This window comes from Cryptomeria japonica, chromosome 10 (genome assembly GCF_030272615.1).
Source record: "Cryptomeria japonica chromosome 10, Sugi_1.0, whole genome shotgun sequence".
Classification (NCBI taxonomy): domain Eukaryota; kingdom Viridiplantae; phylum Streptophyta; class Pinopsida; order Cupressales; family Cupressaceae; genus Cryptomeria; species Cryptomeria japonica.
The window spans coordinates 700,928,597-700,945,565 of record NC_081414.1 but is presented as its reverse complement, the minus strand read 5'-3'; the positions used below and the strand labels follow the sequence as shown (position 1 = coordinate 700,945,565).

At 33.4% G+C, this 16,969-nt stretch overlaps 1 protein-coding gene across 1 annotated transcript; it reads right to left on the bottom strand.

Moving 5' to 3' along the window:
- Positions 1–6,923: 6,923 nt before the first annotated feature.
- Positions 6,924–7,484, bottom strand: LOC131039885 (ethylene-responsive transcription factor ERF039-like). The gene has a single exon (XM_057972736.2). The coding sequence runs from the start codon at positions 7,482–7,484 to the stop codon at positions 6,924–6,926; it is 561 nt and encodes a 186-aa protein (XP_057828719.1).
- Between the last annotated feature and the right edge of the window lie 9,485 nt (positions 7,485–16,969).

Genomic DNA, 16,969 nt, shown 5'->3' with positions numbered 1-16,969 from the left:
CTATGTGCAACACTTAAATCAACACCTTGACTTGTGTTCTCAATACAATTCAATGCTTCTTGTAAATTTTCAATTATAGTTTCTTTTACTAATGTATCACAAGAACTTTTTTTATTACCAACACCCAACAAGTCCAAAACAGATTTCATTTTCCTTTTCCTAAATAACTTAGCATTTATTGAATAGAGGATACTAACAAGATTGGAAAGCTGATAGATTTAATATAATATTTGGGATTACAATCTCCAACAAATGTAAGGCTAATAGAGCCATGAACAAAGTTGAGGAGATTCAAACTTATAAACTAATAGAGTCAAATTTTTCTAGTGAAATTCAAACACAAACAAACATATCTTGCAAATTTATTATGAATTAAACCTCTAGATTACAATTATAAAGCATAAATAGGAGATCTATTGAAGGGCTAAGCTTGGTAAGTGAGGATGATTATAACTAGCATTTTTTTCAACTCGATATATTATAATCTATTTAATTACATAGATATCAATGTCTATAATAACCCAAGTGGTTCCATTTAAAAATGCAAGGTGTTAGCTAATTATTCAGTGAAGACCAAACCTAAAAATTAAAAGATAAACATTTCCTTATCATAATGCTGATTATACTAATTATTGTAAATTAATTATAAGTCAAAGTTTAATCTTCATTAAAATTATCCATCCAACTCAATTAAGCATTTTTTTGTGACATTAGCTTACAACCCTCACATGATTATTATAATTTATCTATATTTTTAGTTGGGCTTTCAAAATGAGACATGAATATCCAAAGTGAGTTTATCTTAGAAGAATAAGTTGGCTATCTTAGGATAAGATTCCATATTGCTAACTTGTAATTCATTTTGTACCATCATTATTATTATTGACATTTTTCTTTATGATCCCAAGAACAGATGAGAAGGGACACATTTCTCTCAATCCATGGTCCCCACAACAAGTGCAAAAAAATGAAAACACATGATTGAGCTTCCCAACCTTCCCCAACAAATTGGCGTTGTTGTTGGTTTCTTTTTTCCAATGAGAAGGGTGCCCTTTGAAAGTCATCTGGAGATTTTACAATAAGTATGATAAACCATTGAGGCTTTAAAGTCTCTCAATGATATTTAATTGAACTTGGTTTTTCCTTTACTAGTTTTTTTGTATTTTTTTGTTGTTTCATTTAATGAGATTTTTTTTTTTTTCTCAATCTTGCATCTTGTGAGATTCATTTCTCTTGCCTTGATGGTTATCTTGTAATGGGATTGAGCATAAATCCTATGAGAACACTAGTGTAGCAAGGTTCTGGCACATGCATGAATATCTATAAAATCATTGGCATGAGTGCCACAACAATTCATAATTTATGAGCATAGTATATTAGCAAAGGCACAAACCTCCAATCATAGTATCCTGATGTCGATTTGAGCCTTGTTGGCACTATCAACAATGAAACAACTTAACCATCACACTTAGGGATGAAACCCCTTTAAGATATTTAAAATGATTTATTTTAGGAACTTTTTTTTTTAACAATTTTTTCACAAATTGAAATGTAAGTAGGAGGGAACACCCTTGCCTCAAGCCGCATCCTCTACCAAAAATTACATAGGGAATAACATTGATAGTATAATAAATATAGTGGTGATGTATTATTATATCAACTTTATTCTCTATCCTTGCTAATGTGTATGGAAATAAAATCCTAGGCTCATGGATGCAAGTTGGGATCTCAATTTTCCATAGAAAAGAATTAGAACATGAATCGCTGTAGGTATAATCTTGAGAGAATATTTGAACACTTTGATTAATTTCCTTTGTTGAAATAGAAGAGAAATTTTCAATTACCTAAATAAGATCTAGGGTAGATGATAAGAAAATAATAGATTTATGTAATAATAGTAAATTATAGAAATAAAAATAGACATAGTAGGCTAGATCTAGAATAGAGACACATAGTAAAAGTACTTAGATATGAAAAATTAGATAAGAAAGTACCAAACATAGGTGTCGGGCACCCTAGTCTCAAGGTATATGAAATTGACAAAGGTGATTTGGAATTTAATACATAAGGGAACTATTTTCTTTATAAGAGGCCATAAGCCTAAAGATCATGCAATACATAAAGAAACTAGTCTACGTATAAGAGAGAATAAGGTCAAATACAAAGAGTACATATAGTACAAAACTAAACACAAACTTGAAAGGTATTCTCGACATGCAATCTCTACTCAAGAACACCACAAATAAGATCATCATTAGAGAATTTTACTACCCAACGTCAAAGCTTTACACTTCCTTGAAAACTTTCTACTAAAGAATTCATTCCTTACAAAAGGATTCCTAGCAACTTGATACTAGTAAGACCAATGGAATTTGGTGCAACATAAAATATCTATATTCTATATGCTAATATAATAGTATCATGATATGGCAAAGAGTAGACATAGTGATCAAATTAGCAAGCTATATTAAAAGATTAAAAAACATTTGGCCAAAGCAATTTTTTTACCTTTTTTTTGAAAAATAAATTGAGGGTAGAAAATCAACCATTAAATATAACATATTTAGATATATTAAACCTAATTTTTTTGAACTAAAAATTAATGTCAAAATTTGAATTCACTATCTCATTTAACCTTTAACATAATTTATATGACAAAATTATCATAATATTTATTAGCTAAGAATCAAGCTATTTACACAATCCCATATAAAAATTAAGTTCTTTTACCTTGCATACATATACTCACCATACCCTTTTAGTTGATTTATTTATCCAAGTTGATAGGTATTTTGTCCTTATATCTAAACATACTTACATTTCTTTAAGCTCATTCACAATTATTAACACATCATACAAATTTCAATAGAAGGGTCATTTCATTGTTCAATATCTTTTGCAATTTTTTTTAACCTAAATATTATATTCACTCAGCTAAGAATATCATTAAGATAGATCACAACCTCATCATATATCATCAAAAAATGCTTAAATAATTAATAATTCATACATACCTTCTCATACATGAGATATATTAGGTATTTTAATAGATCATCCATGCACCGTCATAAATAACTTCAAAAGTTAGTGTATTCACCTAGCTAATCATGTGACCTAAGCATAAAATCCATATCATCACATCATGCTCTATAACACAAAATATATACTATTGACATTGTATTAATGTAATGACTCCTGTTAGATCAAGAAAAACTAATATTTTTAAGTCAAATTGTAAAGACGCTTTATTGAACGTCAACCATGTAGAGAATTTACACCACCTTAGAAATAAATGATTCAATCATTTCATACAATGTATAATGACTTCTAAAAATTCATAAGAGAAATAGATTTAGTTCAATCATTATTCTAATACAAGATTATGATCAATATGTTCTGTACTATATGATCCCTCATACTTTCTATTAATTTTCATAAATAACATGATAGAGGACACCAATAACAAATCATAGGATGAGTAAAATAAATCACAAAGTCTCGCTATCACAATAATTTTAAGAAAAATCATAAGTAAAATCATCAAGTTGTAACTTAAAGTTACGAAATATGCATACATTTAAGAATAAGGAAAATGTCTCCAAGAGTCACAAAATGGATAGATGAAAAATTTTGAAGATTGAAATTTCAAAATTAGCCAGTTCAAAATTTGTCACTAACCAAAATAAATTCTCAAATGTGAAAAAACATTTTTATTAAGTGACAAACACTAGTCGCATTGAGGGAGTAAAGAGTTACATAATAGGTTGGGGGTACCGTATCTAAAGTGTGCTAGATAAAATTCCGAAGAACACCATAAAAATGACTCATGGAGACGTCAATACTATGCAAAAACAAGCATCAATCATCCTGAATCATGAATTAAAACTCATTTTTTAGGAACTCGTAGATTTAATTCAATATGATATTGTTATTATAGAGAGGATCGAGTACAAGAATTCAACAACATTTAAAAGTACTTTATTTCTATACTAGGATTAGTCCATACTAAAACACCACATTCAAAAGATTACAATCACCGGGTCTTGATTAATGTGATCACTTAAACATTAACAAACAAGGCTAAGTTAAGTCATATTAAAGATGAAAACTATTTTTAGTTATTAACTTACTCAAGAAACAAACATCAATTTATAATTCAAAGACAAACATCAACTTTAATTACACAACCAATTTTCATTTATAAGCACTTACAACTTCAAAAAACTTATTATGTGAGATGGAATATGCAAGGGATTTTACAATATCCAAATGAATTTTTATTTTATGCATCACATTTATAGAAGAATCATAGTGATAATATCATGATACACTTGATCATTTTCATCAATATTCACTTATGCATGGAATGTTCATCATTCACTAATGCAAAATTCAACAAGAAACATGCATTCACATTAAATTTAATATTACCATATATTAGACAAAATAATATCCTTGTATTAAAAGAACACTCACAAGTAAGGCACTAAGCCACACTTACAAAATGGTCCTATTAATCATGATTTCCATTAATATATGATATATGAAACATATTCAAAGAAGAGGCAACTAAGAATTCATACCATACAAACATATACAAATAAACCATTGATAGAAAGTTATATAGTTCTCCCATTAATCATGATTTCTTTTAATATATCACAATGATTACTATACAAAAATTGGATCAATGTATTACCATGATTAATAATACAAAGAATTCTAATAATTTTCATATTTCACTTACTTCAATAATGATCATCCATACGTATGACCCACTTAAATTCGTCTTCTTAACCCCCTTTCACATGAAATGCAACTAAGTAGGTAAAATCATAAATTCCCTAAAGAATCCTAAGAAATAGATGTACTTTGTACATCTAGGCCCAAATGATTTATTAAAAAAATTCACTTCTTCCATGCATCAACAAGTCTATCCACACATGTACAATGCATATATACAAGGATTAATAGATTAGCATTAATAAGAATCAATTAAAAATCTTTATCCATGTATCGAGCATCTGAACAGTGATCAATGCTTCACCATGATTACATTATTCACATAATATAGTTTGTAATATTCAATTATAAACTATGGGTATGCAATTTTAAGTTAAATAATACATGGACACACCAAACGAAAGAGTGCATAAGCATAGTCAGGCCCAATCAGTGGTGACCATACTTTACAATTGAGAAATATGAAACATCAAGATGGCCATTTGGATATGAAAGCACTTTAAAGTTCTAGTAATTTTTTCAACCCAACTTTCATTAAAAACATCAAGCAAGAGGCAAGTAATGAATCATAGCATGCACACATATATGCACAAAGTATCAACAAGGTATACCAAAATTTAGTGAGGTTCTCTACATTATTACTCAAGTTGATCAATATTGATCTAATTACTACCACAACTAACAAGCACTTATGCTACCATACACTAAGCATTATTCAACTAGAGGGTACTACAATCAAATAGTCACAACTTAACATACTAAACTCAAGGCCCTAGTACTGAACCTAGACCTCTAATACCATATGTAAAGTTCCACCTCAAACTAAAATAACATATTACTCAAATCACATGTAATTAAGTGTAAATTAAGGTGACATGCTCATATAAATAATGTTTGCATACATAAGCCCAAAGATTATGCAATACACAAGAAAAAAAATTCCTTTACAAGAGACCACAAGGTTGAATACAAATTGTGCATACAGTACAAATCTAAAGATAACCATAACATATACTTCCAAGACATGGTCTTTTGTCAAACACACAATGAGTGGGAACATCATTGGAGTGCTTTAACAGCCAACTTGAAAGCTTCAGTCTTGCCTAATATTCGTCTATTTAAAACTGCCTAATGCTGCACAAAAATGACTAACAACCCATTACTCTCAAGACGGATGAAATCTAGTGCAATGTGATATATCTAGATACTAGTGTATTAATATCATCATGGGAAAAGAGTATGAGACACAATAATCAAATTAGAAAGCATATACTAAATGATAAAACAAGCTTTTTACAAAGGAACCTTTTTTCTATTTACCAACAAATAGATTTAGGGTTATAAAAGTCTCCATTACTATGTTCCTCGATATACGACACCTCTTTGACTTCAAATAAAAGACTCATTGAAGACGCAAAAAAGGAGCTATGCATATCTAATTGTTAACTATTAAAGATTTGAATACAAATTCAACCATAGTTAATTTACAACATATTTGTATCAACGAGGTCTTGAGTCAATAAAGATCACGTCAACATAAGTGATAAATGATAATCCACGCCTTACCATCTACATCTAAGAATACAAACTATTAGTAACATTACCTGTAGGAATCTCGATTTCTTATCTGACAATTCTTATTGACAAACCAATGGCCAACATGCAAAAGAATGTTACTGGCACGAGCCTGGTCACAAAATGTTATTCCGTTTATGTGGGATTTAACCTAATCATCACAGGACAGCAATACCTGTATAAGAAAATCTACTCCTATAAAAGTGCTAGACTACCCATGTCAATTCAAACCAATCTCGAAATGAAGAAAGATAGATGGAATAACTAGAAAAGCCCTTTTCTTTAATAAGGAGTAAGTTATGCTAAATCAGGAGAAGCCCTTATGCTAATCAGGAGAAGCCCAAAATGGGATTATTATGATGTTGGACTTAAGCTACAAGATCTGAAATGGTCTAGACCGTTTTCTAAGCTTGTCCAGTAGAAACTAGGAAGTAGCTTTGATAGGAGTGCAGAAAGTTCATTTATGCAGAACTAGCATTTTGAATACCATGTGCCATCATTAGCACGTAGGCTGTATACACCAAAGGTGCCGTTGATACTAATAAAAAAGAATGGTTGCAGGAGGATTGTAAGGAGGACCTAAACTTGAAAATTACCTTGCTGGTCTAAGTGAAATCCCAAAGAGATATAAACTGCTCATCTCGATCATCTTCTCCAGTGATTGGGTTATCAAAGACAAGAGAAGATCCCATCAGAACTCCATCTGCAATGTTCATCAGCAGGTTTGGCCAATCTAGCCATGAATCCACCATCACGTCAGTCGATTCAGATTGATTTTGTGGAAACATCTCTGGATGAAGAAAGCCATCGTTATTATCATCACTTTTGGTGTTGGAATTCACTGGTTGTGGAGAATAAGAGTATGCAGCTTCGACTGCAGCCGCCTGAATGTCTTCTGCGGAGGAAGTTGCAGGGCAAGGAAGCGAATGAATTAAGTCAGGGAAATTGAAACTAGCTGAGTGGCCTCTTAAGGCAAATGCAGCTGCATCATGAGCACGAGCTGCCATCTCCGGTGTGGGGAACGAGCCCAGCCATATCCTCTTTTCCTTCCTCGGCTCTCTGATTTCTGATACCCACATTCCCCACTTCCTCTTTCTCACACCTATATACCTACCATGCTTTCTTCCCGTCCTATTTGCATTTACACTACTACCTTCCTTCCCCATGAATGATTGCAAGAGCTTATGCAGTACAAACACTAGTAAACCTGGGTTCCTTGTCTCATCGACTCAAAACAAAAAGCCACTAAAAGTGGATACTCGGTAAGGACTTATAGATGAAACAAAGTCAAAGGTAAATATTATCACTTGTTCTTATCTTTAGCCTGTTCTTTCACCTAGCTACACGTTAACAACTGAATCTAATACGTCAGAGAGATATTCGATTCAAACCTTAACCTCCTCGCTGGACCTCATTAATATGAATATATTGATAAATTTAACATATATATTCAATTATAAATAGCTTAAACTATATTAGTTAGACTTTACCGAAACATCAAACAGTTTAACAATAGCATATATGTTGGCCTTTCACCATCAATGGTGACATTTTCTCCTTTTTAATTTTTGTGGTTGATTTTTCTTCCGAATAAGGACAAAGCATACGAGCTCACCATAATTGGACCACCTTCTCAGCCAATGAATAAACTAATTTATTTTTCTATTAATATAGCAAAGGAGTATTTTAAAATTATTTGAATAAATGACTGATCAAAACAATTAATATACTTCACTATGATAATAAGAAATTTATTATATTGCCCCTATCACCAAGCATCAAAGGATCAAAGAGCGTCAAAAGTTTTTTAATCAAGAATCCAATGACTAGTCTAAGAATTCAATTCTGAAAATAGAATTTTTTTAACTAAAAGAGGGGTAAAAATTTACTGAAATCCAAAGACAACAGTACAACAAAAGGGACAGCAGAAAATACAATGAGCTCTAATGAGCTTTATCCTCAGCAACAAGTTGATCCAATTCATGAGATAATTCAAGGGGAAGATGCCTCTGATCCGTAATATTCCAATCCTGCATATACTCGGAAGCCCAATTAGCCAAGTAGTCGGCCACACCATTTCACTCCTGAGGGATATGGGAAAAAATGACAGAGTCAAGGGTCCGACATAACTGAGTGATCTGCTTAATAACCAGAGCCAAATGCCAGTCAACATCTGCCTACTCTTTTTATTCAATAAGTTGACAACCACCCGTGAGTCTGTCTCACAAATGATCCTATGCCACCCCTGCTTGCAACATTGCTCCACCGCTACCGTGATGGCCAAGGCCTCCATAAGATTATTGGTATGAGAACATTTGTAGATAGAGAAGAGAAACTGAACTTCTCCAAAGTTGTTGCACCCCACTCCCGCTATGCCTGCAGGGTCAGGATTTCCCCGAGAAGATCCATCAGTGTTAATCTTAAGAACTCCACGTAGAGGAGGAGTCCAGTGCCCCTCACAATTAACACGTTGCAAGCGATATCCAACTTTCCTCCCAGGGTGGCGGGAGACCAACAAAGGAACACCATCCTACAAAGGAAAAGAAAGGCGGGTGCAAATACCAACATCTCCAGGGTCCAGACCTCTAGACAAATCACATTTTGCCATAACTGTTTCATGAAGAGAATGAACAATTTCCTCCCAGAGGTGCACAATCCCAAGCCTGACACTCTTAAAGATCCTTCTATTTCTTTCAAGCCAAACATGCCATAAAATAAAGGAAGGGCTAGTAGTCCAAGCAACTTGGAGAAACGAGTATCTAGACGGGGAAGGTCCCAAGTGATTCCAGAACTCAGACAAAGAAGAAACATGCCATTAAGGGCAGCCCCATGCAGACCACCAGGAGTGTCAGATCTGTCTAACAAAGGAGCCCTAAAAGAAGAGGTGAGAAACAAACTCCTCATCATTACTACATAAAACACAGATTGAAGGGCCATGGAATCCTCTCTTGCATAGATTATCCCAAGTAAGACACCTATTGTGAGAATTATAATGACTTGACTCCAAACATTATTTTTTAAGAGTTTATTATTTCATATTCCTAGGATTATTTAGTTCTTTAAGATTTTATTATTTTTCATTTTTTATTTCTAGGATTATAGTGATTTGTTTGTAAACTTTCTTTTGGAAGGGAATAAATTCTCTTTTATATAAATGAAAGCCAAATAAATAATCTTTGTAATCATGTGCAAATTAAATAATCTTTGATTCCAATTGGGTGAGCTCATCCAAATGGCTTCCACAATTGTAACAGATCATTTCTCTAGCCATGAAGGAGACTGGGAAAGAAGAAGATGCTACTGTCGAGGAGGGGTGGTCCCTTTCAGGCGACACTCTTGGCCCCACTGATGTATAGGATCATAAAGATGACAACGATCCTTCGCCGCCACCATCAACCACTACTTTAGCCACTTAGCGGCAGTTTTTTGTATTTCTATTTCTGGGCATTTCTCGTATTTATGCTTTAAGTTGTTTTCCTGTGCTCTACTCAAGTGATTCTCAAGAAGTGATCTTGTATCCTCCTACCCTTTTTCTATGAATAGTCTACCTTTTAATATATTAATGGAAATGTCTATTCATAAAAAAATATAGATCTAATTAAGAGGAAAAGTATGAAATTGGAAAAATGAAAAATTTAAGAAATTAATTAACAATAAGGTATTTGATTTTGGGAATAATAATATAAGATTAATGTTTAAAATGAGATTAATATATCTAGCTTTGTAGAATCTCAAAAATATTAATGGTTCAAATTGGAGCTACTTTGGACTAAATGAAAGGAAAGTAAGAGTTCAATATTAAACATAGCAATCACATCTAACCTATTGGATCAATTAAATAGATTACATACTTTAACAACTTTTGTTACCTTGATTCTAATAGTAAAATTGCATAAAAAGGTGACAATGTTTAGAAATGCTATTGCAAAATTTATGATATGATTAAGGTCACGTTCTCTTGTAACATCAAATCCAATGCTAGAACCAAATATAGCCTCAAGTGATAAGTCATGTTACTAATAATGCTAGTAGTTGGTACTAAATCAAAGAGTCAACTTAATATGCTAGGTTCAAGGCCCTAGAGCTAAACCTCAAAATCTAAAGATAAAAAGGTTGAACACAAATTGTACATAGAGTAGATTACTAAAGATAACCCTGGCAGATAATCCCAACATATGATCTTTGCTCAAGAACATGACAAGCAAGAACATCATTGGAGTGCTTTAGCACCCAACCTGAAAGCTTCTTTCTTTTGCAGTATCCTTACATTAAAGAATACCTAATCCTCCATAAGGATTCCTAGCAACTCTATTACTATCAAGATTGATGGAATCTAGTGGATTATGATATATTGCATTCTAGATGCTAGTGTGTTAATATCATGATAGTAAAAAGAGTATGAAACATAATAATAAAATTAGAAAGCATGTACTAAAAGATTAAAAAAGGCAATATCTAGAGTAACCTTTTTTCTTTTTAGCAAGAAATAGATTTAGGTTGAAAAAAATACACTTATTAGTTCCTTGATATATGACACTAGTTGGACATCAAATAAAATAGTAATTGAATACACAAAACTAAAAATATGCATATATAATTGTTAACTATTAAATATTTGAATATAAATTCAATCACGTTCAATTTACAAGAAATTCATATCAACTAAGGTCGTAGAGTTAATAAAGAACATGTCAACATAAAGTGATTAATGATAATCAACACCTTACCATTTATGTCTAAGAATACAATCTATTAGTAACATGACCTTTAGGGATCTCGATTTCTGATATGAATTCTTATTGACAAACTAATAGAAAGAATGTTACTGGCACAATCTTGGCCACAAAATGTTATTTTATTTATGTGAGATTTAACCTAATCATCATTGGACAACCATACCTGTATAAGAGAATGTACTCTTTTAAAAGTGCTAGACTACCCATGTCAATTTAATCCAAATTAAACTCTATTTCAATCTCCCAATGAAGAAAGGCTAGTGGAATAAGTAGAAAATCCATTATCTTTAATAAGGAGTAAGCTACAAGATTCCTTATGCTAAATCAAGAGAAGCCCAAAATGGGATTACTATAATGTTGGAATAAAGCTACAAGATATGATATGGTTTAGACTCCCTTCTAAGTTTGTTCAATAGAAACTAGAAAGAGGCTTTGATAGGAGTGCACAAAGTTCATCTATATAGAACTAGTATTTTGAATACCATGTGGCATGGTTAGCAGATATGTTGTAAATACCAAATATGTCATTGATAGTAACAAAAGAGTGGTTGTAGGAGGATTCTAAGAAGAACCTAAAATTGAATATTGCCTTGCTAGTCTAAGTGAAATCCAAAAGAGATATAAACTGGTAATCTTGATCACCTTCTCCAAGGATTGGGTTATCAAAGATGAGAGAAGATCCAATCAGCACTCCATTTGCAATGTTCATTAACAACTTTGGCCAATCTAGCCATGAATCCACCATCACATTCTTTTCCTTTTGAGTTACTACAATATTAGTCAATTCAGATTGATTTTGTTGAAAGACCTCTAGGTGAAGAAAACCATCATTATTATTATCACTATTAGTGTTGGAACACAACAATGGTACTTGTTGTTTCAGTCAGTGTTTGGAGTTTAAGAGTATGCAACTTTGACTATAGCTTCCTAAAAGTTTGTTGCAGAGGAATTTGAAAGGAAAGGAAGTGAATGAAGTAAGTGAGGGAAATTGAAATTAGTTGAGTCCCTTCTTAAGGAAAATGCAGCTACATAATGAACATGAGATGCCATCTCTAAAGTGGAAAAGGAAACTAGCCATATCCTCTTCTTCTTACTCGACTCTCTGATTTCTGATACCCGCATTCCCCACTTCCTCTTTCTTACACCTATATACCTTGGATGCTTTCTTCCCCTCCTATTTGCAATACCTTGCTTCCCCATAAAAAATTGCAAGAGCTTATACATTATAAACACTATTAAACTTGGGTTCCTTTGAGTCATCAACTCAAAACATAATACCACAAAAAGTCGATACTAGGTACAAACTTATAGATAAAATTACAAAGTCAAAGCTAACTTGATATACTATCATTTGTTCTTATCTTTAGGTTGTTATTATACATTTACAACCAAATATAATACGATAGAGATATATTCAATTCCAAAACATAACTATCCTTTTTCAACCTTTTATTGATAGGCCTTGGTGTGGGTTTTTAAGTCTAGAAAAGTTGCAATAAGCCAAAAAAAAGAGGTTACAAGTACCCTCCTTCCTATTGATGAATGAAAAGATATCATTTGTTAGTAGAAACCAAGAAGGAAAAATGAGAGGGGGGGTGAACTATTTTTCACTGGCTTAGATAATTTAAGCACAATCTCATATCTAAACAACTACAACAAGAATAAAGATAAACATAATATCACCAACACACATAACACCAAGACTTTTGATGTGGAAAATCTGATTAAGGGAAAAACCACAGTGAGAACCTACCCACAATAAGATGATACTCTGCAGAAGTATGTGTAAATATTACAATGGGGAATGCACATGCATTCATGTACACTACCTAGAGGTCACTGCTCAAAATAAGAAGACTCAAAAGGCTCCAACCCTCAGGGAAGGTTCACTACCTTACAATAAGATTCAAACTACAATCCAAATTACATGAACTACAAATATAGCATCTGCTTATGCCTAACGACAGTTCCAATTAAGCATATTTGTCTTTCCTGCAATAATTTCTACTCAATACACCACATCAAAGGATAAATTGACTTATGCACACATACACCACTCTCTGATAATGAAAACACAACATCAACACCTAAACTACATGAATATACCACCTATATATACAATTCATCAACCTTGACTATAAGGTCGGCCATACCCTCAACCCTCAATTACAAAATTACATCATACGATACAAAGATCAATCACTAGACCAATATAATGATATATATGGAATAGCATGGACCTAAAACAAATATCCAAACACACATCACCACCGAAATTATCCCCAAGATCAACTGTAACACATTACACTACCAAGAATACCGCATAACACAAAGAATATCACCAAATCAGCAAAAACACCAAGAACGCACACAAAGATCAATGCGTACCACCAAGAAAAATAGAACACAATCACAAAACATGAACAAGCACATTAGAACCATCTGTAATAGCTGCACCAACACCACTTATTCAAATCTTCATCGATCAACATGCTAGCTCACAAGAACACTCAACAACAACAATTTGGACTAGAAAGATAGCTTGTGGAGCACCAAATCATGAACCATCTGGACTGAAGATACACATGAACATCCAGACATTCTCCCAAATCTGCAACATAAGATGTAATCATACCGAAGAACATCAGATCAAATATTAAACTCGATACACTACTGAATAGAAAGACTAAACTTCAAACTGGATCAAATAATATGTACATATAAACTTCTGGATCACTAAAACCAATAAGAAATAAATTATTCTAGGATCCCAAATAGATAAACCAACCATATCAACTCAATGCAATCACTAGAACACCAAACAAATCACACCAGCACCAAAACATGGGAATATGTTGACAACAATGACAACAACATATCCTAGTAGTAGCAATATCCAACAATCTCTCCCTTTGGAATTGATGGCATCATATGAATGTGAAAATAAATCAATGCAAAGGAAATATATCAACACCAGCAATTTGCAACAAACTCCCCCTAAGATCATGCATACAAAGTTCCAAAGATAAGGCATTTTTTTCACATGCTTTTGTCATTCCAAAGATAAAGTAGTTTTTCACATGCTTCTCTCCCCCTTTTACAACAATACCAAAGACAAAATATACATTATACTCTCTCCCAAAAACTTAAAAATATGAATCACACACTGACTACTCCAGCTGAGTAGCAACACCAACTCATCAAGTTGGCAAAAAGATAATGCTCTGAAATCCATCAGATTGATGCAACTCCATGCATATATTTCTCAATAGAAGATGAAGAGACCCCTAACTTTTCTCTCAAATAGACAAATGTTTTTGTAGGCAAAGGCTTTGTGAAAATATCTGCAACCTGATCCTTTGTAGATACCCATTCCAATTTGCCTTCCTCATCATTGACCTTCTCCCTCAAGAAAGGATACCTTATTGAGACATGTTTTGTTTTAGAATGCAACACTGGATTATTTGAAAGATTAATATCACTTGAATTGTGACAATATATAACACTGGGCTCATCATAAATCGCCCTAATATTCTTCAACATTTTCTTCATCCAAACTAACTGAGTATAGTTACTAACAACAACAATGCATTCAACTTCAGTAGTAGATAAAGATACAACATCTTGTTTCTTTGTAATAGCATTTGGAAGTCGAATACACCAGAATTTGACAATTTTTGTCTCCCACCACAATTTATCTATTCAATTTATGATAATCCAAAAACTGAAAATACCCTTTTCAAGAAGACTCTCTCTTCTAGTGAACCATATTTTTTTCAATTTTTTTTGAAGTGATTTGATATTTTTTTTGTTTTTCAAAACAAACTCATATCGAACAAAAGAATACCTTTTACTTTTTTATATATTAAATGTAATCAAAACATTAAAAAAATTATATGAGTAGAATCCCGACTTCAATCTCTAAAAGGGGATATTTTTTATTTTTTTAATAAGTTTAATTTACCTATTGAATTTTGTTGCTAAAGTGACAAGTTTGAGAAAATCATCATTTTTTTTATGTGGCTGCCACTTGGCATTCCACATAAGCCTTTCCTGCCAAAACATTTCAAAAATAGTTTCGGCTGGCACTGTGAGGGCCGACGCGACCGGTCGCTTGAACCACATATAAAAAAGAATTATTTTTTGCATTAAAAAGACCCAATCAATCAAGTGTGAAAATAATAAGAGTTATTTTTGCAAACAATCCTTTTTTTTTTCAAATAAAGTGGCATTTTGGAGTGAGTAGGAAGATTATAAAGGGGCGAATATTTCTAATTTTGTAAAGGGGTGAAGATTTTTATTTTTTTTCGGAAGCTGTCTACCCTTTCCAAGTATGTTATTTGAGATTATTTTTTCAATCATGCTTAATTTACAAAATTAGATTTTTTTTGGAAATAAAATATTTTTTAGACTAACAATATTCTTTAGTCACTGTGATACGACAATAATAATTTCTTGGCCATATATCCAACACTATTTAGTACTGAAAATTATATTATATTTTATTTCTTAATACTTGACTCAAATTCTCTATATATATTAGCTAAGTGATTTCAAGCAATTAATGTTATTAAATCACGTTCATATGTACATTGCATATAGTCAAATGTATCTAATTAAAGTATGCTTAATTTCTTACTTTTTATCAATGCTCCTAAATTTCTTGAGCCTTATTTTTTCATTTTGTAAATTATAAAAATTGGACTTCAAGTCAAATGATCTAAATGGATGAAATTTACACATATGACCCCTTAGGACCACATATGATCCCTTGCGACAATATTTGGTCCTATGTGGTCCTAATAGGCCCTATGGGGTGCACATGTGTCAGAAGGGGCCTTAAGTGGTCCTAAGGGGTCACGCATGTGTTAGAAAACATGTGTGACCCCTTAGAACCACATATGACCCCTTGCGACACAATTTGGTCCTATGTGGTCCTAATAGGTCCTAAGGGGTGGACATGTGTCGCAAGGGGCCCTAAGTGGTCCTAAGGGGTCATGCATGTATTAGAACACATGTGTGACCCCTTAAGGCCACATATGACCCCTTGCGATAATATTTGGTCTTATGTGGTCCTAATAGGTCCTAAAGGGTGCACATGTGTCGCAAGGGGCCTTAAGTGGTCCTAAGGGGTCACGCATGTGTTAGAACACATGCATGAACCCTTAGGACCACATATGACCCCTTGCGACACCATTTGGTCCTATGTGGTCCTAATATGTCCTAAGGGGTGCACATCTGTCACAAGGGTCCTTAAGTGGTCATAAGGGGTCATGTATGTATTCTAACACATGCCTGACCCCTTAGGACCACATATGACACCTTGCGACAATATTTGGTCCTATGTGGTCCTAGTAGGTCCTAATGGGTGCACATGTGTCGCGAGGGGCCTTAAATGGTCCTAAGGGGTCATGCATGTGTTAGAACACATGCTTAACCCCTTAGGACCACATATCACCCCTTGCCACAACTTTTGGTCTTTTGCGGTCCTAATAGGTCCTAAGGGGTGCAGATGTGTCGCAAGCGGCCTTAAGTGGTCCTAAGGGGTCACACATCTGTTAGAACATATGTGTGACCCCTTAGGACCACATATGACCCCTTGCAACAACATTTGGTCTTTTGTGGTTCTAATAGGTCCTAAGCGGTGGACATGTGTCATAGGGGGTCTTAAGTGGTCCTAAGGGGTCGCACATGTGTTAGAACACATGCGTGACCCCTTAGGACCACATATGACCCCTTGTGACAACCTTTGGTCCTATGTGGTCCTAATAGGTCCTAAGGGGTGCACATGTGTCACAAGGGACCTTAAGTGGTCCTGATGGGTCACGCATGTGTTCTAACACATGTGTGACCCCTTAGGACCACATATGACCCCTTGCGACACCATTTCATCCTATGTGGTCCTAATAGGTCCT

Coding starts and splice junctions, on each gene's coding strand:
- LOC131039885 (XM_057972736.2), bottom strand. CDS start 7,484: ATGGGGAAGGAAGGTAGTAGTGTAAATGCAAATAGGACGGGAAGAAAG.